The 27,660-nt window shown below is 41.7% G+C and overlaps 2 protein-coding genes across 7 annotated transcripts in view; both read left to right on the top strand.

Annotated features, from left to right (window-relative positions):
- LOC308385631 (uncharacterized protein) overlaps positions 1-18,920 on the top strand; it is a 42,387-nt gene extending 23,467 nt beyond the window's left edge. Inside the window, exons 4-5 of one of the 3 annotated variants that reach the window (XM_080864693.1) lie at positions 12,666-13,262; positions 14,129-18,916. In XM_080864693.1, the coding sequence (XP_080720819.1) occupies positions 12,666-13,262; positions 14,129-14,707 (1,176 nt within the window). In that variant the 3' untranslated portion in view covers positions 14,708-18,916. Of the gene's footprint in view, positions 1-12,665; positions 13,263-14,128 lie in introns of all 3 variants that reach the window. The other 2 variants (XM_080864692.1, XR_013969589.1) reach the window with 2 other exon arrangements.
- A 4,604-nt stretch (positions 18,921-23,524) lies between these two features.
- The window catches only part of LOC308385633 (uncharacterized protein), a 35,102-nt gene continuing 30,966 nt past the window's right edge, over positions 23,525-27,660 (top strand). For 2 of the 4 annotated variants that reach the window (XM_080864703.1, XM_080864704.1), the window contains exon 1: positions 23,561-23,882. The gene's annotated coding sequence lies outside the window, so the exon portion shown is untranslated. Of the gene's footprint in view, positions 23,883-27,660 lie in introns of all 4 variants that reach the window. The other 2 variants (XM_080864705.1, XM_080864702.1) reach the window with 2 other exon arrangements.

Raw genomic sequence — 27,660 nt, forward strand, 5'->3', positions numbered from 1 at the left:
CAACACAATACTTCTATACGATTTGAGTAAGACCAAAGTTATACAAACTCATTCATTTTTTAGAAGGGTTTTAAAACTGTCCAATGTTGAGGAGGTCCTGATGTGAATGGACAGTTTGTTCCACAATTTAAGGAGCAGTCACAGCAAAGGCCTGGTCTCCTCTGTGTTTAATGTGGACCGTGGACAGCCAAGAGGATCTGATCCACAGACCTCCGTGATATTGCAGGAATGTACCAATTTAAATAATCTGAAAGGTATGAGAGTTCAGACCTATGCAACACCTTAAAAACAAATAATAAAATCTTAAAATGAATTCAAAAACTGACTGGCAGCCAGTGTAAGGATGCCAGTATGGGAGATATGTGGTCTCGGTTGCGTGTGCCCGTTAGTAACCTTGCTGCAACATTTTGGACCAGCTGCAGTCGGCTGACTGACGACAGACTAACACCAGAGTAAAGACTAGTACAAAAGTCCAGGCGAGCTGAAATGTAATTGCTAATAGAGATGGCACGATACCACTTTTTTATGTCCGATACCGATATCATAAATTTGGATATCTGCCGATACCGATATGAATCCGATATAGTGTTTTTTAATCAATAAAACAGTTTTTTAATATCTTGCTGCTTTTTGTATACGTTCATACTCACGTTAAAAAAACAAACAAACACTAAAGCTATTCTGTTATACCTGTATGCGAAAAACTGCACTGCACCCAAAATATTTCATAGTTCAGCAATACTGATCAATCTAATAAACTTAAACCTACACCATCCTCCCTATTCTGGTATTTTAAAGAGTACTTAGCAGAAATAATAAGCAACTTAACTAATAGGGTTCTAAAACTCCCAGCAAAAAAAAAAAAAAAAATAGGGAACCACCCACCCTCCACCTCATGATGCTTAATTGACGTAATCAACTTTAATTTGATGCAGTGTGGAAAAACAAACAAACACAAAAACCAGTAATTTTTCAAGAATAATTAAATAGATTCAACATCTTTCTTCAACAGAATTGCAGATTGAACAAATGGTATCTTCCCAAAGGAAAAAGTACTACAGCTTACTAGGGTATATTGGACTTAATAGTTACTATATACAGTAATGGACTTCTATACATTTTACATCAGATTAAAACTTTGGGTGTAAGATTCGGATAATTATTTATTAAAAGCTAGACATTTTAAATGAGAATAAGAAAGAAAAGTATGTTTTTGTGCCCCCCTTTTCCCTGTTAATGCCCTATCGGCCCCCCTGGCTAAACTTTGCTAGATCCGCCCCTGCACAGTTACCAGCCGTCAGCTACGTAGAAAAAGATCCTGGAGTAGAAAGTAATAATAAATAGATTCTAACAACAGCTTATCAAGCTAAAACGTGCTGCAGTTGTTCAGCTGCTGGTTTCCTCTTTCTGGCACGAAGTGAGCAATAAACAAACAAGAGAGACGGACTCGTGACAGAAAAGCCGATCAGCTGATCATTAATCAGTTTCGATTGAAGTAGCAGCAGGAGAGAGAAGAGGCAGTCGCTCCATATATCGGTTGTTAAGCTTAACGCTGGAATGCTTTACAAATATTCAGAGATGAACTTACACACTTGCTTTACTTCTCTCTGGGAAAACTTCCTCGGAGATGAAATGCCGGATTGGTAGCGAGGCTGCAAATACACACAGCCGCTCTATCACGTGACCCGTACTGCTGCAATGTGCTACGGTTATGAGCCGAGTTACGCCATGTCGCAAGTTTTGTGAGGTGCTTTTTTGATATTTAATGGCTCGATTACATTTTTTTTAAATTTTTCTCCGATATCCGATCCAGTAATTTACGTCAGTATCGGACCGATACCTAATATCGGATCGGTCCATCTCAAATTGCTAATATATATTTGTGTGTTGCCACACCTTCATTTTCCCGAGAGATTCTATTTTACAAACACTCCTTTAGTTTTTTGTAATAAAATCTTTCATCAGTTTCATAAATTGTAACACTGCTCATGTCATGTCATCAGAGGCATACTGGATTGATGCCCTGAAGGTCACCAGTTATCCTGATCTTAGTGAGGTCTAATGTCATTATTTATAGTCAGTGTTCTGTATTAGTGTTATTGTTTTTGCAACTGACCTGTAATGTTGTCTGTCATCACTGTCAGTGCTGTATGTTTAATGTCACTGTGGCTTCTGTGAATCTGTTTTACTGTTTCTGAACTCTCGCATCTTCTGTTTACAGTCTTTGGTTAGAGAAGCGCTTTTAGCAGCTTGTCAGAGGAGAATGCACTTCCTGAACAACAATGACCCCTAGAGGCTGAAGACAGTAATGCATATATCATATTTTTGATTTTTGGTTCTGTACATATAACAGTAAATGTTTATTATGTTGTGGGGATAAAAACAAACACTTCAGTCGACCCACACTTGGACCCTGAAATGTGCGAAGATCTAAATATTTATCAAAGTCAGATTTATAATATTTGATATATAACTGTTATAGGAAAAAACAAGGTTGAGTATGGAGAGAAATAATAGAGTAACAGAGACTAATGAAATATTAAACAGACATAAAGAGTCACATTTTTAAAATCAGTCACTCCTGTTAAAAGATAAGATATTATTAGAATACTTTTAAAAGGCTCTAAATAACATTTACCCTGCAATAACACACCTTGGAAACTCCCACTGTAAATTAGTGCTATATATAAAAGGAAATACATACATGAATTAATTAAAAAAACTAATAAAAAACTATTTAATGACATTAATATAACCAATAAGAAACCCTAACTCATCGAATCAAACTCAGCCTGCACAGTAAAATACACTCAAATTGATCAAAAACTGAACTGATGACTTCCTACTTAGAGATTCATTTCAGTTCAGTGATGGTGGATTATAACCTCCATTCAAATCATTCAAAAAAGAGAAAATTATAGCACATGTTATATTACACTGTGAGAAGGTAACTGATCCAAAACCTCAGTAACATAAAAACAAAACTGGATCTTATTGATTTACTGCAAAAGGACTCAAGAAGTGAAAGTTATCAGGCCTTATTCCAGTTATTCAAAGAGAGTAAATTATTTGGGAGGATTTGAGGGTCGACGTTCCAGTTCACACTCCACACCAGTTGGTGGCGGTAATTCACCATTTTGTTGTTTGACAACCGCAAATAAACGATATGAAGAAGAAGAAGAAGGGGCAGAGCAAAGTAAGAATGTTCCACGAGAGGAGGTTTTTGCAGAGAGAGCTGTTTTTCCATTCAAAGAGAATAAAGTAGTACCACCGTTGGGATCGATATCTGCATCGATCTGCCCACCCTTGTCTCCTGCATCGTAGCTGAGATCAGCGTGAACCACGTGGGTCTCTGCTCCCTGATCTGTTTCCTGTGTTTGGAAAGAGTTGCAGCTTCATCGCGGAGTTTCTCTCGGTTTGTGGGCTCATCTAAAGGTAAGCACCGAGCTAACTTTACTGTGAGTTCAGTTCATGTTGAGTTTAGCTCCTGAATGAGGTCTTCTGCTGCTCTCCTCGGTGTCTGTTCACAGTTTATTGTGAACACGTTGAGAGAAGAGTGAGAGAGTGTTTGGAGAAAAACACCAACTAATCATTAGCTCAGCATGCTGGGAGAAGTTGGAGCAGAAAAGTCTTTTCATTGTCCCTGCAGCTGTTTTTCTGCCTGCACCAAACCTCTACAGCCTCGTTTCTATTTGAAGTGATAACAGGAAATGGATGAGAGCGATCTGCTGCAGTATCAGGGTCACAATAAACTTTCTTGTCCAGCTGCTGTGGATGAACACATGAGAGGAAGTGAACTCCTACAAAGGCTCATTTTAATGAGTCTGGCTGCTGTAAAGTGATGCACAGGAAGATGTTAACAAAAACTAATTAAACAGAGATGAAAGTAAACAGTGTTCATATTTGAAAGCACAGAGAATAAAATATATTGTGGTGGTTAATGTGCAGCTCCTGGTGATTTGGTAGAAGAATATGACTTTATGACCCTGTCATAGTAAAGGGCTGCTTAGAATATTAGAGCCAATGTCACAAAGTTCCTCCTGAAGTATAAGTGAGTGAGAGAGTTTCCTCACTTTGCAGCACAACACGTCTCACAAGATTTCTGCAAGCAATCAGAGTGAAATTTGTACTTTGTGTTGTCAGATGAACATATGAGACACTTTGACTCTTCAGTGCAGTGTGGAGCCTAACAAAGATCTGTTTTGTGTCCCAGCTGATCAGCAGGAGGAGAAGAGTCTGACGGAGCAGCAGAGGAACATTTTCAGCCATCTGGACTCAGCTGAGTCACTACAGAGGAAACAATGAGCTCAACACAGAAGGTGAGGAAAATATCACAGTTTCACCACATTAAAGTATAATATTTTAACGGAAACAAAACATTAATTAAAAAATTATTGAAACAAAAATTACAACATTGTATTAAAATTTCAATCATCAACTCAAATACTTGGTTCTAATTGAACAGAAATTTCTATGAACATGCAAGAACTGTGTAGAACATGAATCCGTCTGCGTCAGATCCTGAAGTCACGGGTAAGAGACAAGTGGAACCAAAATCTAGGCCATTTGCTTTTTGAAGTTTGCAAAGACTGCTAAATTGTGCCAGTGGTAGTTCACTCTTTGCAACATAGTTCGCTGTTTTAAACTGATTTTCAGGTTTATTTTTAGTATGTTATTTGCAATTGGTGTTTGTTCTGGGAAAGATATTGCAGACTGAGCAATAATGCATTTCTTGAGGGAAAACCAACAACACATCCGGCAGAACATTATGTTATTTACACGGGTGCACATAAGTGGTCCGCATGTTCGCATTCGCTGTCAAAATAAAAAACACACACCAGATAAGAAGTTGCAACGCGCGTTTGCGTCCATATAAAAAGCTGTTTTTGTCCGCTAGAGTGGGATTTTCATGACACATTCTGCACCAAATCTCTGTGCGTTCATCATTTGTTTGAAGCCAGCTCACCTCCTGCAACCACTTTTCCGAGAATACGCGTTTCTTTTGTGGTTTGGACTCCTTCTGACATTTCTTTGGCGGTGGAGGAACGCCAAAGTAATTGCTTAAAGGAGCTTGCTTCTTCGACATCTTTAAGAGTTCTAAACAAATGTCTGTCCTCCTCCAGAAAATCTTATGTACGCAAACACGCGTTGCAACTTCTTATCTTGTGTGCGTTTTTTATTTTGACAGCGAATGCGCACCTGCGGACCACTTATGTGCACCCCTGGTTATATAGCGTGTCATATTGCAGCCACAGAAATTCTTTTGTCCATGAAACCATAAAGCTGCTCAATGGGGTAATTGCATTGATAAATTCTTTCTCAAGTGTCTCAGATTATTCAATTAACTGGTCAAAATCTACAGTTCTTCCGATTAATTGCTCCTTCCATAATTCTTCTCCTTCCCCACTGCAATCTGGAAATATTAAATATTTAGGTATTAATGTCTCTCCTAAGCTTTCAGAATTAACTAAATTAAACCACATCCCACTTTTAAAGAAGGTAGAAGGCGATCTGGCTAGGTGGAAATATCTACCCACATCACTCATGGGAAGGGTTGCCGCTGTAAAAATGATGGTCTTGCCAAAAATAAACTATTTATTTTCAATGATCCCAAAAAAGCCATAACAAGATTGGTTCAGATCTCTAGACTCGTATATTTCTAAATTCCTTTGGAAAGATAAACCCCCACGTATCAGCTTAAAAACACTACAAAAGACCAAGGATAAGGAGTATTAGATCTGCCTAACTTTAATCACTATTTTTTAGCCAACAGGCTTCAGTTCATCTCTAGATGGTTTAAACACACCCTCTTAGATGAACCTTGGATAGATGTTGAACAGGCACTATGTAATAACCTAGAAATTTCAGACCTTTAAATACACGTAGACATTGAGGGCTAGCAGGAGGGACCATGCGCTTACCTGCTGCTCTCTGGCAGGTAGCTCCATGCCCTCCTGGGTTTTAATTGCACCTTAGAACACACATGCATCAACACTACAATGAGCGGGTGGAGGGAGGTTTGGAGTCTTCTCTCACCCCCATTCTCTGCGACCTGCTGGAGCAGGGGGGCTAGGACTAGGAGGAGGAGTTGGCCGTCCGACTGCGGTCTGGAGTGTGGAGCCTTCCTGCTGCTGCAGAGTCGGGGCGGTCTGCCTCTCCCCACCGCAGGGAAAAGGGAAACACCACCTGGGTCTGGGTGCAGTTCCCCCCTCCAGGGGCGGGGGCACCTAGACCCGGTTTGTAGAGTACGCTTGGGGAGTGTGATCGTGTGTACAACGTCTCTTTATGTCTGTCTCCACGTTGGTTGAGTGTGGAGTGAGTGCATATGAGAGCATGAGGGTGGGAATGGATGTTTGTATCTGTGTGTGCCTGTATGTCTGTGTCTATATGTCAGGTTGGGTGTCAGGCGCCACCTCTCTGGGGACATCTCAGGCCCTCCAAGGTTTGGAGGCCTATCTCCCCCTACCACCACTTCCCCTGCCAGTGGTGGACCCCCTCAGACATCGGTGCGTTGGTGGTTCTTTGTGTCCAGGGACGGGCGTCCGGGTACACACCGGCTCACTCCTTGGCGGCCGCTTATCGGGGCCTGGAGCCTGGGGCTCGCTCGGGCCACTTCGGAGGTGGGGTGCCCCCGGCCTCTCGGCCTGGGGCTCGGTCACTCAGGCGCAGCTGGCTGCCGGCGGAGCTCACGGGCACGTCACTGCAACTCCCCCTGGCTTCTGCTCCGCGGCTGCTGAGTGAGCCCCCATCTGGGACTCTCCTCAGCTCTTTCCGGGACAGTGGCGCAGCTGCCCCTCTGTTGGTCTTCCTTGGTCTCTTGTGTTCTGGGGGCCTCTGGATGTCTGGAGTTTTGATCTCCTCCACACCTGCTTCATGCCCTGGAGGACGGGGCTGTGGCCCCCCCACACCCTCTAGCAGATTATTACATGAAGGAACCTTTTAAAAAACAAAAAACAAGCGCGTCCATGCTCACAGGTGTACACACGGGTGATCACACCCACAAACTACACCCTTTTTGGCTCCTACCTCAAAGCACACTGTGTTCTGTTGATCTTATGTGCTGCACAATAATGTTTAACATTTAGTATTTACTGTCATATTCCCATATATCATTGTGATGTTGTTTATTCTATTACTCTTGTTCTCTTCTGCTTGCTTTCTTTTTTCTTTCTCAGCAGGTGATCGATATATGCATTTTTTTTCTCTGCCCGTTCTGTCGGTTTTTGTCTTTTGCCCTTCTCCCCCGTCCCTCTTCTAAGCTGTTTCTCTTTCCCTCTTTCTTTCTCCCCTTCTTTCCCCCAGTCAAGTCTGTCCCGTATTCAGTAAGTGAAAATAAAATAAACAATAAAAGGTGAATCAAATGGACCATTACGGCAAGGCTGGGATGGTCAGTTTGGTAAAGTAAATCCGTTGGGCATCTTTCTTTGCCTTTAGACAACAATTCTGATGGCAAAAGAGCCAAACGGGACAGGCCCCAAAAAAAAAAAAAAAAAGAAGAAATTTCAGACCTACCATTTATCAGCTCAAACATCCAACGACATGAATGCTTTAAAAGCATCAACATCAGCTCTTCTCTGACAGCATGGTGGGAGTTTCTAAAAATGACAGAGTCTTCATTAATCCCATGCAAACGTACACCTATCTGGAACAATCCGGACATATTACAAAACAATAATATGATAAACTTTCCAGATTGGAGTTGCAAAGGAATTAAATACTTGGAACATATATTGGAAGGAACAGACTTTATTTCGTTTGACAGACACAATATGGGATCAACAAGAAACAATTTTTGGAATATCAACAAATTAAACCCATAGTAAAAAATACATTTAATCCCAGTGAAGCTTAATTACAAACACCACCAAGTGTGGTACAATTTATTTATTTTTTAGTCTAAAACCCCCCAAATTATTGTCTAAAATATACAGAACACTTTCTAAAATAGATGAATCAATATCCCTTCCTATTGCAAAATGGGAAGCAGATTTATCGATCAGCTTAGACCCAAACCTTTGGTCTCAGATATGCTTAAAAACCTTTCAATGGATCAGAAATCCCAGTTTGCAATTAATACAATACAAAATATTACACAGAGTGCACTATACTGGTCATAGGATGTTCAAGATGGGCTATACGCCTTCCAACAACTGCTCACACTGCACAGCAAATACACCGGACAATTACATCCACGCTCTTTGGTTCTGTCCACCAGTGCAGAAGTTTTGGCGTGAGATATGTGAAGACTTATCAAAGTGTCTGAAATGTAACATTCCAGCCTCCCCTTTAGTATGCTTGCTTGGCAACTTGGACAGGGAGGGAAGAAAGGGAGGGGCCGCTTGCCCCTCCCTTTCTTCCCTCCCTGTCCTCAGCTGCCTCCCTATTCCCGCTCTACCACACCCACCCGCACACGCAGGGCTTGGGGTGCAGGTTTGTCACCAGGGTGCAGGGGAGGCACTCCCCCTCTGTCCCCTTCTGGCCGCCTGTGCCTCAATTTTATTCTGCAACCTAGACACATTACTCACACTCTCACATAACACATACATATAGGGCCTTGGGGGTGGGCACGTTTTACAGCATCCAGAGGATGGTCGGTGTACTCCAACCCACCTCTGGCGCTGGTGCCCTACCCTCAATTTTAAATGCATTTAGACACTAAGGGTTTTCGGGAAGAGCCGTGCTGCTCTCTGAGAGGAAGCTAGTACCATGCTCTCCTGTGTTTTAAATGCACTTTAGAACAGCACACAGCAACACTACATATGAGCGGGCGTAGGGAGGTTCGGGGTCTTCACTCACCCCGGTTCTGTTAGCCGTCAGGGCTGGGGGGCTGGGAGGAGGTGCTGGCCCTCAGATTGGGGTCTGGGATGCGGGGCCTCCCTGCTACTGCAGATAAGGAGGTGGTCCGCTTGCCTCCACCCCAGAGAGAAGCGTTACATCTCCTGGGTCTAGGTGCGGCTTGCACCTCTGGGGGCAGGGGTACCTGGACCTGGGATATAGAGTATGTTTGAGGAGTGTGACTGTCTGTGCAGTGTCTATTTGTGTCTGTCTACACGTTGGGTGAGTGCCGAGTATTTGGTTGTGTATATGGGGGTGGGAATGCACGTTTGTGTCCGCGTGCGCCTGTTCGTCTGTCTATATGTCAGGTTGGGTCTTAGACTCAGCCTCTCTGGGTACATCTCAGGCCCTGCAAAGTACGGAGGCCTATCTCCCCTCACCACACTCCCTGCTGGTGGCTGATGCCCTCAGACGTTGGTGTGTTGGTGGTTCTTGTCTCAGACCTCTGGCCTCTGGGCCTGAAGCTCAGTCCTCTTTGGCACAGCTGGCTGCCAGCAGAGCCCGCGGGCACGCCACTGCAACCCCTTGTGACCTCTCGTTTGGGGCTCTACTCAGCTCTTCCCAGGAGGGTGGCACGGTTCCCCCCCCTTTTGGTGGTCTTCCTCGGGTCCTCGTACTCTGGGGCCTCTGGATGTCTGGGGCCTGGATCTCCTCCATACCTGCTTCATGCCCTGGGGGACGGGGCTATGGCTCCCCACACTCCCTAGTAGATCGTTACATGGAGAAACCTTTGGAATACAAGCATGCTGATCCACACGGGTATCCACACAGGTATCCACACAGGTGTACACACGGATGTTCACAGACGCGGACTACACCTTTCTTGGCTGCTGCCTCAAAGCACATTGTGCGCTGTCTATCTTGCGTGCTGCACAATAGCGTTTAATATTTAGCATCTACTGTTATCTACTGCTAGCTAGTTTATTGTGATGGTGCTGTATTTATTATGTTGCTCTTTTTTTTTTTTTTTTTTTTTTTTTTTTTTTTTTTTGGCTTTGTCTTCTGTTTTTTTTTCTCCATACAGGTGATCCAGGTGTTTTGTTTGTTTTTCTTTCTTTCTTCCCCCCTTTCTCACCGTCTCTTCTCCCCTCTGTTTTTCTTTCTCTCCCTCTCTTTCTTTCATTCTTTCTCCCTGTCCTATCCCCCAGTCATGTCTGTCCTGTTTGTAGCAACTGAAAATAAAATAAAATAAATACATAATTATAATAAAGGTCAATCAAATGGACCAATATGGCAAGGCCATGATGATCCGCTTGGTAAAATAAATCCACTTGGCATCTTTCTTGGCCTTAAGACAACAATTCTGATGGCTAAAGATCCAAACGGGACAAAAAAAAAAAAAGCTGCACTTTCTTTTTGCCTTACAGTCTGATTTGTCAGAACTTTTCCGTTTTCTGGTAAGCTTTTCTTTGGCTGTCAGTTCTTCACCCTGACCTGTCTTATTTAGCTCAGCAGAACTAAAATATATATCCTGTTGCTTTTACACACGCACTCACATAACGCTCAGCGATTCGCTGCGCGATCAGCCTCTCACATGTTTAAGCTTGCTGCGGGAGATTTCACTTGTCATGTCTGCGTAGTAAGCTAATGATTGATAAGACGATGTCAGAGGAATTGGTGCGCAAATTATCGTCACTCACCAATCAGTGCTGTCGCTCTCTATACACAGTTCGCCCAATAGCAAAGTGAAAGCAAAAAACAAGCGAAAATTCAAACGCAATTTCAATATGTCACATATTGACAGTGGCTCATCGATGCCAATGACATAATTACCCAGCTACATTTCCGAAGGAATGCAAAAGCATTGATATATATTTTTCCTTCCTATGATAGCCCAACGGACAGGGCAGAGATAGATTTTGGTAGCCCGACTGGAAAAATCGCTAGCCCCGGGACTTCGGGCTAGCAATTTTGCCCTGATCAGTCACGTCTAAAACTCTCATACTCCCAACCTGTTATATGACTCTGTATTTTATTATATATACAATCACTTCACTAAATAGTTTGTCTCAGATTGTTTTGCAGCATCTTTCAATATATGAAAAAACATAATGTCACATGTAAAGACTCAATATCTGATTTCAACACATTAGGACTTGCATGTAAGCTTTACATTTCCAGTTTATTAAATCCACTGTGTACAAATGTACAACAATGTACAACTGAATTAACATTGAGTTGATCAAATCCCACTGAGCAGTCCTTCCCTTTAAATCTAACCTCTCTTCTTCCTCTCCTGTCCTGTGTGTCTTATCTTTCTCCATCTCTGAGTGAAGTTAGCTCTCTTTCTTTTCTCTCCCTGTGATGTACAGCAGCTGGACCTTTAGCCAGCAACACACTGTGAGACAAACTGCACACAACAGGCTAGCTAGGTACTGAAGTACTGTGACTGCAACTTATGAGAACCTGCATTTGTTTAGTGCTGTGCAAGAGGGGGGGGGGGAACCAGCCCATTTTAACCCCTGGCTATGGCACACAGTTTTGCCTCTTTCATGTTCATCTTAGCTTTCATGTGTAACTGTTTAGGCTCAGATCGGTTTAATGTTTGATGCCTGCAGTGATGAAATAACTCCCCGCAAATGCCTTAAACCAAAAGTAAAAAGTCTGTTTTGTAAATGTAAGTTGTAGAAAATACAGATATATATTTTTAATGTAGGGAGTAAAAGTAAAAAATTCCTCAGGTTACAATCAGACTCTGATGTTCTCCTTCACTGAACCAAGCTAGTAGTTGTGCAACGGATCACGGTTGATCCATAATCCGAACCGATCCCACTCCACGTTTCGGCACGCACGTGATCCGAACATTCGAAAAAGAAGGAAAAAAAGTATGTGTATGGTGCACGTGGTCAGTCTGTCACGTGATAATCATGGCCAGTGCTAGCGGTCCAAGTGGAGGAGCAGAGGAGTTTGCAGCATTTAAGCAGCCCTTTGCTGCCCAGTCCGACCGGGCTAAAGCTATTACAAAAGCTACTGGTGTGTTTAGCTGCAGACGGGAGGCCGTTTTCCGTTGGGCAAAACAAGGGGTTTAAACTATGATGAACGTGCTTGAGCCAAATAATAATATCCCGTTGCGCGTCCACTTCAGTGACAAGATCGTATCCAGGCAGGTATGAGTAGGAAAAGTTTAAAGTTATGGCTGAACTGTCCCAGTCATCTTCTGTTGCCCTAACTACAAATGGGTGGACCTCCAGGTCAACGAACAGCTACGTGACCGTGACCGCTCATTATATCGCAGCGGAGTGTTAGATACAAAGCCCTGTACTGCCCTATATTGCACCTTAATATGTTTTTATATAATTGCGTGGAATGAGTCTTGAGTTGAATGTTTTTAATAGGCAAAAATATACTTAAATAAGTTAATAAGTAAATGTAAAAATTTTGTCTTTCTTTTCCTCTTTTGCTGATCCGAAAATTGATCCGATCCGTGACTTAAAACCGTGATTCGATACTAACCATGAGATTGTTGATCCGTTGCACCACTATAAAAATATCTAATAGGAAACAGCAACGTGAAATATAAAAAAGTATAGACCTGGTAAACATTTATTACTTTTCTGAGTGTGTTAGCATGCTAGTCTTAATATTTGTGTACAGCAGGAGGGATGGGCATAATTTTAGAGTGTTTGAACAGTCATTAATTATTTTTAACACCAGTTTGGATGTAATGTGGTAGAACTACCAGCAGGTGGGGATAAGAGACCTTTAAGGTGTTTGGTGCCACACTCCACCTTCAGGTTTAAAACTAGTGTTAATGGAGGGAGTTTGAAGGTTGAGTTTGTTCCACGACTGCATTTCACTCACTGCCTCTGTTTGTATCTCTGTCACTGCAGGACCAACATGGAGCGAGAAGTCAGCGCTCTCAGGAGGCCGACAAACCTCACAGAAGAAAGGGAGAGAAAACATACAGCTGTGATGATTGTGGGAAGGAGTTTACTGTGAAGGCTGAACTAAATCGTCATCAGGTCATCCACACTGGAGAGAGACCGTTCAGCTGTGACTTGTGTGGAAAGTCTTTTTCCTGGGAGCGTTCCCTAAAACAACATCAACTCATCCACAGTGGAGTTAAAGCGTACAGCTGTGATCAGTGTGGCAGAGCTTTTACTCAAAATGGTCACTTACAGAATCATCTAGTTAGCCACTCTGGAATTAAGGCATACAGCTGTGAGATTTGTGGAAAAACTTTCAGCCACATAAGGAGCCGAAATACACACCTAAACATTCACACCAGACATGTTGTGTACTGCTGTGAACAGTGTGATAAACAGTTTATAACGGGCACACAGTTACAACAACACATGTTTACTCACACTGTGGAGAGACCTTATAAATGTGACCTGTGTGAGAAGACTTTTAAAGCTCCACGTTACCTGAGGCAACACCAACAGATCCACACCAGAAAGAGACTCTACAAGTGCAGTTACTGTGAGGTATGTATTTATATTGTTATCTTGTCATTTTAGCCTGACTGTTTGGAACAACTCTGCTCATTAAACTGTGTTAGCATGTTAGCAATTCTACTGCATGGAAAAGCAGCTCTGAGTGATTATTCAGATTTTCATTTCAGTTGTGATTTTTGTTTACACGATCATTAAAAACTAAAAGTGCTGAAAATTAATATGATGGTGTTATTTAATGTTCAGGCAGTTTCCTGGTATATCATGATATTGTTATTATTTCAGCATAAATGGCCTTTTGTTTACAGAGCCTGATTCCTCTGTTAGGAGCACATGTAATGAAATAAAACACAATGAAAATAAGCTCAAAACCAAAACATTCTGTAATCTTCTCTTATGGTTAACAATGTTGTATCGTTACGTAATGGTATTGTAATATTGTAGCAGTAGTATCATTGCTTGTTTTTAACTTTAGTACTTTTAGACATTAGTGTTAAAATACTAATTTAATGTTATAATTGCAGTGTCATGGGGGTAGTAGTGTTTGTGTTGTGTCCCATTCAGCTGAGTGTTATAACTGCACAGTTACAGTATTATTAATGCAGTAATAAATGAGTATTACTACAGTGTTACATTAGTAGTTTAGCACTGTGTTGGTACCCTGCAAATATTAGCAAAGTAGTACTTTAGTGTAACTCAGATGTTACTGTAACATGAAATAAGTATTACTGTAGTATTATGATGGTAGTATTGTAGTTATTGCAGCCCAGTAAACTGAGTGTGTTAACTGAAACAGTAAAATGTAATTGGACGTCTGCAGAGATGCTCTTTATTTCAGGCGATGTTCAGGATAAAAATGTTGAAGGAATGACTTACACTGTCTTTGTGTCTTTGTTTAGAAGCAGAGCGACACAGATGGATCCAGTTCTCAACCCTGTCATCACTGTGGTGGTGGGAAAGACTTTCATTGTGACCTTTGTGGAAAAACTTTCAGTTGGCAAGCCGCCCTAAAAATACATCAACGTAGACACACTGGAGACAAAGTGAAATACTGCAAAGAATGTGGGAGAAGCTTCACCACATCACATCACTTAAAACGTCATGAACTCATTCACAGTGGGGTTAAAAAGCACCTCTGTGAACAGTGTGGGTCATCTTTCATCACTGCAGTCACCCTTAAAAGACACAAAGGAGTCCACACAGGAGAGAAACCATACAAGTGCAGACATTGTGAAAAAAGCTTCTCACATTCAGGTAGTCGTAACAAGCATGAACGTGCACACATGGAAGGAAACTACAGCTGTGACCAGTGTGACAAGAGCTTCAGGAATCTCAGTTCATACTCCGAACACAAACGATCCCACATTACTAATAAACTGTTTCACTGTTACCAATGTGCCAAAACATTTACTAAATTATCTGCTCTGTGCAAACATCAGCGTGATCACTCAGGGCTGAAATCACTCCCATCACAGTGAATCTGAAAAGACAGAAAGAACCTCTACTGGTTTCAGGGTCAGACTCAAAATCCTTGAGATCAGGCTCCACAGAGCTCCACATCTCATTCAACCTGACACGTGTTCCTACAGCTTCTTTGGTGTTTCGCAACCACCTAAGAAACACCAACTGAAGGCAGAGCCGAAGAAAAAAAAAACTGGTTCCAAACTGGCTCCAAACTGCCGTGGCTTAAAGCTAACAATGAGTGCACTGAAATGTGGTGCAAGTCATTGCTAATAAACAAGCTAGCTGAGAAGAAATGTCCATATTTATATTCTGAGGATATTATTATTGTAGCGGCTAGGAGTAAATGTCAGATGTGCATATCATTCACGTGAAGGGGGCACGGATCGTGCAGAGCATCACACCATCAGCTGGGAGTTAGGAGCCAAATTGCAGTCTGCCGATTTTTGGGGGATGCTTTCCGATGGATCTGTTGACATCACAAAAGTTGAGCAGGAAATCATTTACATTGTGTCTGTGTGACTGATTAAACTGGGTGCTGACCGCACCGCATAGGGGTGGACTTGTGAGACTTCTTGAGGACACAGGCTTGGATGACTGGACAACAAAGTTGGTCGCTGCGTGCACAAACGAGGCTGCTATCAACGTGGGTATGTCCAATGGCGTTGTGCCAAAACTCCGGCAACTTGCTACAGTTGGAGACTCCCTTGTGCACATTCTCTGCACAGCACACACACTGGGAGATTTCTTAAATTCAGATGATCACAAGGATCCTTACTGTGAGACATTTAATCGCTGTGTGGTCAAGCTGATGCTCCAAAAAAAAAAAGTGGAACAAAAAAAAATGCTACACTGAAGAAGCTGTGTGAAGAAAATGGGATCCCCTTTGTAAAACTGGGTAAGTCTCATAATACATGGAGGCATGAAGACCACCTGCCAGCCATTATAATGCAACTGGCTTCGAGAGTGACTTGTAGCATATCTGAAAAAGATCGTTTTCAATGCGTACTAAAAACCGTCCTGGGACTCACCTGAGTAGCTCACTAAAAAAGTTATGTGCACCCCTGGTTAGAGTCTGACAGCTGCTGGTAAGAATGACCTGCAGTAACGCTCCTTCCTACACTGTGGGTGTAAAAGTACTGCTGAACGAGCTGCTCAGTGCTTGTACCGTCTCATGCAGAGGTGGGAGGTGTTGTCCATGATGGATGTGAGCTTAGACCAGCGGTCCGTCATTTGTTTCGTACCAGGTCGCGAGAGTTTAGGCTCGGGCATGAAATTTATGGTTTTCAGAGTTTTTAATCATCAACTCTGTTCCCCTGCGACTTCTCCCGTGTGTTCTGAATAAATGTCAAATATTTACGTGTTACCATAGCGACCAGAGAGCATTAAGAGGCAGAGAGGAGGATGTTAATCTGTTGTTGGCCCATTTTCAGAAGGAGGCTTCTAATAACGTTAGTGAATACAGGTTTATTGTTGTATTTACAAAATACCACAGTTTTTGTCTTGGTCATATCATTTTATTCTGTTGTATTTATCTGCAACACCTTAAATGCTGGTCTGAGAAAATGTTTTAACATTAAAAAGGTCTGTGGTGCAAAAAAGGTTGGGGACCGCTGGCTTAATACATGATAGACACCAAATAAACAACAAACTCAAAACGCTGGGTCAAATGACCCAGAACCATGACAAGGACATCTATATTGTCTATATCTATACATAGTGTTGCAATGCTATGAAGGAACTGCAGTGTTTGGAGGAGTTAAACATGCCAGCTAACATTAAAATTCTGATTCAAAAGTTTCCATTGAAACTGAGAGAAAAATGAAATAGGATCTTCAAGAGGACTGGCCAAAGAGCATGTTTCCCAGATTTTGGATAACAAATGGAGTTTCAGCTGTGCAAAGGGTCATAGCAAAATGTTTATTCTGTAAACTGTATGGAGGAAAACCCAGCCAACAGTACAGCGTAGTATTGTAAAACGGTATGTAGTAGTGTTCACTTGAATGACAAGCAGGGCCGTGCACCTTGAAAGGATTACTTTTTAGATACTGACTCATGTTTAATGCAACATCACAAAGTTATTGCTTGTCATGAAGTGAAAACCAGCTCTCCCTCCAGGACTATTTGACCAAAAAAAGACTTTTTACTTCTAGAAGAAGGTGGGAACAAATCCAGTACATTTCAGACCTCTCTGGAAACTGTGGATTTGAGAATATTTACCATTGCTACAAGAATGACAGAAATGGATAAAAAGTTGTTTTGTGCCTGGAGATGTTGTCATGGTTAGATCCCAATGTAAAAACCTCAAGGGTCTTGGGTATTCTGAAAAATTATAACAACCTTTGCAGATAAGAAAGGTCTGGTACGTGTAGTTCGTCTTCACACAAAAACAAACGTGATTGAAAAACCTGTAACAAAAATTACTTTTGTTATGTGAAGCTACAAACTGATGAACTAGGTTACTAGGCTCCTTTAAGTTAAAAACCACTCCTGCATGTTTTAGTAATAAAATCTTTCATTAGCTTCATAAATCGTAACACTGCTCATTTTAAGTGTTTTTCATTTAGGGCTCCAACAGCTGGATATTAACCCTTTAAAGCCGGTCGGGGCATGCTCCATTTTGCGTAACTATTTCTAAATCCCGGTAGCTCTGCAACCACGTAAGCTACCACAACAATTTTTTTTGCATATGAAACCGGAGGAGTTGTACTTACATTTTATGCCATCAGCTTGTCCTAGGTCACAGTTTCCTTCCACATAAAGCTTTGCAAAAATTGCATAAAAAGCACTTGCAGCAACAAAAACATAATATTCCAGAAACACGCTTTGCCAATCCGATCAGCTGTTTGTAACACTTCCTCCGTCCATCAGCGCGTACTATCGCATGTCCGCCATGACCTGCCTGAAACCGGAAGTGACGTCATTTTGCGGAAATGTAGTTTTTTACCATCAGGGGCTTATAAGACTGTGGTCATGTCCAAATTCATGGGCTGCATTCTCCTGAGGACCCGGCCTTCGCAGTCTATGTGGGCCGGGTCCTCAGAAGGTCGGGTAGGCCAGAAGTAAACGGCTGGGGAAATTGGACAGTCTAGCCTTCTGATTAGCGTCACCGCTGTCTCGGTGGAGTTTAATAAACTCAGCCGTCTGCTCCTTGCTATCTAAAATATAATAGGACACTGGCGTAAATTCTCGACTGTCTCATACTTCTGTTTAATCAGTTTTCTGTTTGACGTTTAGTCAGCTGTGTAAAAACCAAGGAGGAACCCACCCGGGGGATTAATAAAGTTTTATTTTATCTAATCTCATCTAATAACTTTAATCTCAGCCAAACCAATTTACTCATGAACGAACAAAACACTGAAAAAAGCCCAACAATAACATTTTTAGGTTTCTAAGTGACTTATATATCACGTTTAACCTGAGTAGCGAAAGTCCGCGGTGATCTGAAAATGATGTGCCGGGAGTTGTGCCGTTCTCGGCGGCTTCAGTGACCCTCAAGCTCTCGGCTAGCCATCGAGCTGGTGGGTAGCAGACGTCTCCGAAAACGTCGAAGCACTTTTGCAAATATGCGATATCTTGATAAACCGAGCAGATATTTGATGTTTACACAGCTAAGTTTATTTTCTGACCCAGAAAGATTAGTATGAGTAAATTTAAAACTTAGTAGTGGCCGCTATTGTTGGAAACTGGAGTTTGGTTTGAATTCTGGGATATGGTAGGCCACGAAGGACACACCCGACCCATCCTTCGAATTCGGAGAAAAGGAGGACGCATTTGTCGGCTGCATTCGGAGGAGTCTGCGAATTTGGACAGCCTTCGGCGCGTCGCTGTGACGTAATCGGTCTACAAATGCGGCCTCAGGAGGATGCAGCCCATGAATTTGGTTTTTAAAAGTTATGTTTGACTTTGTGACTTTCTGCATCGTTTCTGGGATGCTTAGGACTCATATTGCACTGCTGGAAATAGTTTATTTTGATGCACCTGCTGTTTTTTTTTTGCAAATTTTCATTATAATATTTATTTTTGTTTTTCCTGCAGTATATAAAAATTGGTGTATTTTAAAAATAAAACTATGAAGACACTTAAAATAAATTTCCTGTGGTGGGAAATAGGGCTGGGCAATGTGGCCTAAAATTCATATCGCGATATAATTTGAAGCATGTGCGGTAACGATATATATCACGATATATTCTTTTCTTCTGTATAACGTATTTTCCACACTATAAGGCACACTTAAAATCTTTTAATTTTCTCAAAAATCGAAAGTGTGCCTTATGTATGAATTCTGGTTGTGCTTACTGACCTCGAACTGATTTGGGCGTGCAGAAATCTGTTAAAAATGTTTTAGTACAACTTTGGTAAGCCGCATTTCTTGCTTGATGGATTGTCAGAGCATTATGGCTGCCGTAGTGAGGAGCTTCGCGGAGTAATCTGGGTCCAAAACTCCGTCAACTTCAGGTCCCAAAGTCAAACGAACACTAAGAGTTAAAAACGGTCTAAATTCTTTGATCTTTAATTAAATCATCAGCATTGCTGCTTTATCGGGTGTAACAATTAAGTTTTACATCCATGCATCCATGAAAACAGAATTTATTAAATTTAACGGAGTTAGAAGTTAACAGGAAGTTAGCTCGCTAGTTTACACCTAAACATGACATACCATGTTCTGACTGAGAGATGTTTGAAACTAATTAAAACATACAGCTCTGCTACCACTTCCAACATAAATGAAGACAGAAAACTACACAGCAGTGGCGTTTGTAGGGTTACTGAAGTTGGAATACCTGGAATATAATGCTGTGCTACGTGATTGCTAGTGACACAGCCATGTTAGCATAACATTAGCACAGTGAAGCTGGAGGATGAACGCCAACTTTTTTTCCACTCATTAAGGCTACGTCCACACATACCCGAGTATTTTTGAAAACGCAGATTTTTCTATGCGTTTGCACCTTTCATCCACACGTAAACAGCGTTTTTAAAAACTCCGTCCAGCGTGGATATTTTTGAAAACTGTAATTAATTTTTAATTAAATTTTTTTAATTAATTTTTTGTAATTACTATGCACTTAATGCATACATATTATTAAAATTTGGGCTATAATGGTTATATTGATGTATATCAACTTGAAATGCTCCCAAAAATGGCACTACACAGGTTCTATGCTAGGTGTTAAAGGGTTAAACTCATAATCAACATAAGCAGCTGTTTGTTTTTATTAGTGTTTTTCACTATGTTGACAAAACACAACATAACGTACTTAATATAACCATGTTCTAAAAAGCTTCCAGTTAATCCAAAATGCTGGAGTTAGAGTCCTGACAGCAGACAAATCATCTTTCTACCTTGTTAGCTTCTCTTCACTGGCTCCATGTTAAATCTAGAATTGAATATAAAGTCCTGAATAATCAGGCCCCATCATTTCTTAAAGACCTTATACTGTAGTACCGTATGATTGCAACAGAGCACGTCGCTCTCAGACTGCAGTCGTACTTTTGGTTATTAGTTTTGAAAACTAGAATGAGAGCAGAGCCGTCAGATATCAGGCCTCTCTCCTGTTGAACCAGCTTCCAGTTTGGATTTGGGAAACAGACTCTTCTCTCTGCTTTTTCTTACCACCTTCACAAAGTGTTTGCTCATAGGGGGTCGTCTGTTTGTTGAGGTTTACTGCAGCGGTGCAAACTCAAATAGCTGATAATGAAGAAACAACAGGTTTCAAATATGTCCAGGTCTTAAAGTTTGTGTGTTCTGCTTAGCAGTAGAAAATCCACACAGAAAAAGGCTTGAATGCCATAAAAAGAAAAAAAATGCTTCCTTGAAAAGACTAAATTTATAGGTTAATATTGAATATTACATAAAATAAACTGTGTATGGAGTGTTTTTGAATGGGAGAGATACAGAAATAGTGACAGTCAGTGAGGCAGAATCTGTGGAGAGGTGAATTTAACAAAAACAAAGAAAGTGAGCCTTTATTATTGGCTGGACACAACGCTACACAGTAAGAAGCAAACAGGGAACTGAAGGAAAACCTAAACTGCAAACAGCTAAACAAAGGATCAAGTGAAACACGGAGAACATAGCAAAAACCTGACAATCGGGAAGGAGGAGCACAAGACAAACACTAAGGAGGAAATGCAGAGTGAAACACCGGGATGACAAACAGACGATCCGACGTGGAGCAGAAGGAAACGCACAGCAAATATACACAAAGAGGACAACGAGAGGATGGAGAACTGGTGGGAACACAGCTTTAATTAAATAGATGTGACGAGGCGGGGAGCAGAGCTGAAGACATGACACAAGACACAGACTGTCAAAGTAAAACAGGAAATACAAGACAGACACAGAGACGCAGTCTCAACACTGAGAAATGGTAACATGAGGTGAGGAAGAGAACAGAAACCAGGAACAATAAATATAACAGAAAACCAGAATTTGAAGAACAGAATTAACCCAACAACACAAAACACAGGGACACAGACCCAGGGGTCCGTTCTTCGTACCTCACTAAGTAAGTTAGCTGGATTTGATTGTTGACGATTTCGCGTGATCTTGGATCGTTCGGTTCCCCGAAGCTCATCCGGGACTTGCTGTCATAGCAACAGAGCCGTAAGCGTAAACCTGCTCGGGAGCAGGTTCACTTTATGTAAACAGGATTAGATCGCGGCCATGCAGGTATGTCCGCTTCATTTATACGAAAGCAACAGCGATATTCCACCACTGTTTCACCATAAATAAATAACATCAATGTAACTAAAGATAATGCAGCACTTGATCCATTTATTGATTTCACACAGATACATACAGGTCACTTCCTAAAAAAGGGAAATGTACTATTAACATTCTATTACATGTATGTGATTATTACAGATGTAATTCATATTTCAGAGCAGTAATTGCAAATTACTTCGTGTAATCAAGATGAGAGACCACGGCTATAAAAGCGAAGGTGGATTTGGGAAGTCTGTCGCAGCCATGTCCTGTCCGTATACGCGAGCCACCCATTGCGGAAGGTGCAAGATTGATAAGGAGAGTTTTCAGAATTCAGCGTATATTACGGGATAGACAGGATCCTTTAGCTCAGCGCGACAGTGTGCTCATAGAGAGATATCGATTTTCCCGTGAGGGTATTATTTACTTAACCAACTTGTTGACGAGGGGGTGCAGGACCACCACCTGTCTTTTTTTGCTCTGCCCTTTTCTTGGTTGCTGTTATAAACAAACAAACAGATTATTTCAGGGTCTCTTTTCAAGAGACGAAAAGCAATATGAGTGATAAATATTACCATTCTGTAGAATATTCTTACATTTCACTTTTACTTGTTCCCATGTTCTAGTGGGTCCTGTTGTGGCTCTAATGTGAAAGAGGATATAATGTAATATAATATAATAAATTTACCCTACCGCCTACTGGTGTTGGCCAGAGGGGCCGATGGCGCAATATGGCAGCCTGGCTTCTGTCAGTCTGCCCCAGGGCAGCTGTGGCTACAACCGTAGCTGCTTCCACCAGTGTGTGAATGTGAGAGTGACTGAATAGTGGCATTGTAAAGCACTATATAAATCCAATCCATTATTATTGTTATTATTAAATTACTTACGAGTTTAATTTGTCAGCAACTTTCTGCCAGCCCTCTCTCCTTGCTTTTGCAGCCTTTGCAGTGTTCCCTTGCGTTCTGATTAAACTCTGAAACTCCTGAAATCCCTCACTCAAGAGTTCTTGCTCTGCTGCCAAAAAATACAGAGCGCGCTCCTTCGACATTTTCGCCGACCAATCAAAGGGTTGCCAATCAATGTTTCTACTATTGATGCGTAGCCCCTGTTGGGCCACCCAGTGATCTCACATTACTTCATCCAGCTAAACTAATCGTCAACAACAGGTGTGTTCGGGGAACCGGAATAGCGAGCTCAGAGTTAGCGCGATGATTTGGTCTTGGATGTGTCATTTGATCTTGGATGTAGTAAGCGAGGTATGAAGAACGGACCCCAGGACCGTGACAGAAATGTGTGCTTGTAACAAAGAGTCGTGGCTCACTGAGTGTCTGAATGAGTCTCACAGGCTTGAATGTGTGTTTGAAGCCAGTTATAATTATTAACTTGTTTGATCTGCTGCTCACTGCAAACAAGCACAAGCAGACTTTCAAGTTTTACAGCATTTCCAACAGATAAAAACCGTCCTTATACCCATTCAAACTAATTCATGTCAGAAAAGTTTCTGTTTTCAGTTTGTGCAATAAGCTACAAAAACTTTTTCTGTAATCTTGCACATTTTTCCCCACTTTGGTTCAGAGTCATGCTGACAGCAGCTTTTTCTTCATCATGTAGAAAAACAGTTAAATATGTAACTTCTTTACACTGATGGAAAATGAGTTTGACACCCCTGCTTCACACTGTTCATAGAGAGCTGCTCTGTGTTTTCACATGATCTAAATATTTATCAAAGTCAGATTTATAATATGTGATGTATAACTGTGTGTTACAGGGAAAACAAGGTTGAGTCTGGAGAGAAATAACAGAGTAACAGAGATTAATGAAATATTACACAGACATAAAGAATCATATTTTTAAAATCAGTCACTCCTGTTAAAGATATTATTAGAATATGTTTACAAATCTCTAAATGACATTTATCCAGCAATAATTTCTTATATCCAGGTTCTTCCTCTTTGCTGCCGTCCTCCTCGCAGCGCAGGTTTGCAGCTGCTGAAACTAAACGCAGCTCCCTGAAAGGCACAGCCAATCACATTGGCCATATTTGTCACATGACGTAGGACTCCAGTAGAGAATTATTTATTTATTTAGAACTAATTTAACTCTTTCTGCACCACTCGCTGAATGAGAAGCTGACAGATCGTTTTTTTCTTACTATCGGGTTTGTTTTTCTTTACTCGAAGAGATCAAATTATTGGTGGGGACAATTCAATAATCGCTGAATATTGGTGGGGACGCGTCCCTTCCGTCCATGCCAAATCGACGCCCTTGATCCAAAGACCAAAAGTCAAGATGCTCGTCAAACTTAAAAAAAAAAAAAAAAGGTACGTTCTAAATGAAGCTTCAGACGTCACTAATCACGTGACTCTGGCCAAACGAATCAAGCCTCGACACGGTGCTTCTGACGCAGCGTGTTGAGTTTTCTGATACACGCACCGGAGCGTCAGCTTCAAGCGGACCATCACTACCTCTCACATCTAAAGGTAAGTGCCAAGGTAACTTTGAACTGAGATCAGTCAATCTCGAGTTTTTCGAAGTTTTCTGTTGCTCTCTGTGAGAGGAGACCGTTAAAGGCGGGGCTCTCCAGAGTGTAGCAAAACAGGAAACAGCAGCTGGGTGTGTGTAAGTGTGCAAACGAATAGTTTAGAAATGTAAGTGAGCCACAAGTAGTGATGGGCAGATGAAGCCTCATGAAGCACTGAAGCTTTTCATCCAATTGGTTCACCCCAACGCGAAGTTTCTTGAAGCTTCATTTGCTCTAGCAGGACACCTACTGGACGTAAAAATATTAGTTGGCATGAATTTGAAGAGTGTGGCATTTTGCACACAGCCTGTAAATGTCAACAACAAAAGGAGTGTGTAAAACATCTATATTGTAGTGATGGCAGTATACTGTGTATATTTATGCTGGCAGTATGGAAAATGATTATTTGGAAATGCCTAAAATGGAAATGATCATATGCTGTGAGGTGAGGTGTGGACAGTGGTTGTGCTTTTGTAACATTGAGGCAAGGACAGTGATTAGTGTTTAGGGGACACATCATTGGTTTTTATTTAAAAACAACAGTTTCTCCACTGTGGCAGGTCGTAGGCGATTTCTTTCTTTGGACAATATTTCCCCTGCCTTTGAAAACACTCGCTCACAGGGCACAGATGAGGCAGGGGTACACAGGTATGTCAGTGCTAACTTATATAAGTGAGGGTAGACATATTTCTGTCTCTCCCAGTATTTAAGGGGGTCTTCCAGCCTTCCAATATTTGGCTCCATCATGTACCGTTGGACCTCAATATTTGCGTCTGCTGTCACATTTTGTGTCTGTGTCTGCCTGACACTCTCATCCAGGCGACGCCGCAGGTTGTTACCTAAACAAGAAGGAGAGTCTTATGAGATACTACCAATTCAATTTTCAATTCAATGTTATGTCTATAGTGCCAAATAACAACAACAGTCGCCTCAAGGCGCATTATATTGTACAGTAGATCATACAATAATAGATACAGTGGAAAACCCAACATTCAGTTTATATAAATGCAACTAAAATGCAATAACAATGGTACCGTGGGAAACAGCCTCAACAGATTGTGACGTTGATGGCTGTGGTGGTGGTGTGGAGGAAGAGGTGGTGGAGGCCCTCATTACAGAAGCACATTCTGCTTTCAGTCTTTTTTCTGCTTCGCTAGCTCTTGCAGGGCTGAGAAACCCGAGTTTTCTGAACCTTGGGTCCAGCAGTGTCGCAAGGAACATAATGCTCATGGTCTGTATTTTATCTAGCTTCTCTCTCAATAGCATCCTAAGCTTCTGAGCCAGGGAAGATCCAATGGATGGTGGTTTTTCCATTTGTTCATTGAGGCAATGATCCAGCGTAGTGAGCAAAGGTATGACCTTTGACCCAGACACCCTTTTTTCCTGAGAGAGCTCAGTGGTTGCATCGTTAAATGGTGCTAGGACAACCAGACACTCTGAAATTATACCAAATTCCTCAGATGACATAGGTGGGATGTCTGTTGTGAGACTTGCCAAAGCAGCACCCACTGGCTCCCTTTGCTCGAAAAGTCTTTGCAGCATATTGTAAGTGCTGTTCCAGCGGGTTTCCACCTCCTGTAGTAGTTTGTGTTGAGGCTGCCTTAGTTGTTCCTGCATGACTGAAAGCCTCTCCTTACAAAATACAATTTAAAAAAGCATACATTAGATTGTCAAGGGAGCAGAACTATACTGTCGTGGTTCGAATTTTGAGGAAGAGACATACGACTGAAAAGTCCATAGTGGGTCAATAAATTATTTTATTAAAGCACACAGTAGTACAGTGTGGGAAGAGCCGGACTTCGACTTCCCTGCTCGTTGCAGAAAGCTTTATAGTCATTATGACGTCAGAAGAATTCCCATATCTCCTTCTATGTTCAAAACACCCCACTTCCCAGAATTGAACCCAGATGTTTCCACTCATGCTTCCTGGGAACCTAACCAATTGTGTATACAGTGTGTGTATTTTGTGTAATTGTGGGATCAGGCTAAAAAGAGTTCAAATGTCCTTATGTGAACTGCTGCAGCTGAGCCTTCTGGAGGTCCAGCTATTCTGGTGGTTTCTAACTGATCTATTTAAATGTTAATTCAAATGATACATGATAATATTTAATGATAAAGTGATACAAACTAATGAAGTAATGATGAAATAATGACAGTGCATGTAAATGATATCACAGTGAGATTTAAAATAAGATGTTTTTCTCGACAATACACATAAGTAGCATTAAAGAAACTGTAATTAAGCCACTTAAGAACTTACCTTTGCAGAGGTACTGCTCCTGAAATATCCCATGATCTTCCTGGACTTGGCTTGGATGTCAGAGAGCTCAGGGGTCTGGTCAAGGGCCTTCTTCACCACTAAGTTCAGGGTGTGAGCTATGCATATGGCATGTTTAAGTCTTAGCTCCCTTGCACAAGCCCCCATATTGGCAGCCCCATCTGTTACTAGGCATGTGACTTTGTCAGTAATTGCCCATTCTGCCATGAGTGAGCCTTTCACCTGTGCAATGTTTTCTGCAGTGTGTGCATTAGGAAAATATTACACTCCTAAAACAACGGTGTTTAATGTGCTGGACTCATCAGCAAAATGGCAGGTGACTGCAAGATAGGCCTCTGTGTTGATGGAGGTCCACATATCTGATGTCAGACTCACAGCTGCTGCCTTCTCAACGCTGGCCTTAGCTTTCTCCTTCATCTCCTGGTACCTGGCCTCCACCATGACTTTCAGGGCCTAAAGGAAAGTAAAAACATTTTGTTCTAAAGTACGACGTGGCTGTGAAGCAGTGTGTAGTGTAGCTACACACTGAGGCTTTGAGCCTCAGTCCCGCCTGTTCACATTTAACTCTGTAGAAACGAAATCTTCACTGCTTTTATGACCTTTTTAGTGGGGAGAACATAGCTAGGATTTAATGACTTAACAAATCTTTTGAATCCTTTGTCCTCCACAATGCTAAATGGCTGGGAGTCCTCAATCACCGTGCTAACCAGGTCTTCATCTATTTGAGATTGTTCTGCTGAGGAAAGACAATAAAAACAAAGCACAAATATAAATATCACACACGTCACTTATTGCATTGTATGATATTGTTATATCATTTAGTAACATTACTGCATGCTATATTATCATGGCATTTGATGGCTCATCTGGTCTTGCTCCACAATCGGTGTCCCCCTTATTCTCATGCAAAGCTCTGTAGTGCCTAAGCATGGATGAGGTGTTGTTGTTATATCCCAGCTCCCTGGCACATAGCAAACACTTCACCTTGTACAAAAGTAAAGCTGCTTAACATAAATTGTATTGCACCATCAGTATTATGAAAATACATCTTCTGTAGAAATTTACATACCTTGTTGGGAGGAATAAGATCAAAATGTTCCCACACAGGGGAGGACATCCTCCTCTTCTTAGCTGGCTCCATTCTCTCCTGACTTTCTCTCCTCACTCTCATAAACCTCCAAACTGTCTCCAAACTCTCACTAACCGCAACTCTCCATCAAACACCCACATTTTTGAATGAAGTCTGAGGGGTTTATATCGCTGTCATATCTCGCGGCAAAGTTCGAACCACTTCATGAACCAGTCACGTGGTACAGCCAGGCAGCGAGGCTTCGGACGTCATCATTTTTAGCTCCTCCCATAAACGAAGCAAGCCTCGATGCACGCTTCGCGGAAACGCCCCCTCCATTACTCGACACACGCTTCGAAGCCTCAATACAGAAGGTCACATCACTAGCCA

This window comes from Rhamphochromis sp. 'chilingali' (genome assembly GCF_963969265.1).
Source record: "Rhamphochromis sp. 'chilingali' genome assembly, chromosome: 18".
Classification (NCBI taxonomy): Eukaryota; Metazoa; Chordata; class Actinopteri; order Cichliformes; family Cichlidae; genus Rhamphochromis; species Rhamphochromis sp. 'chilingali'.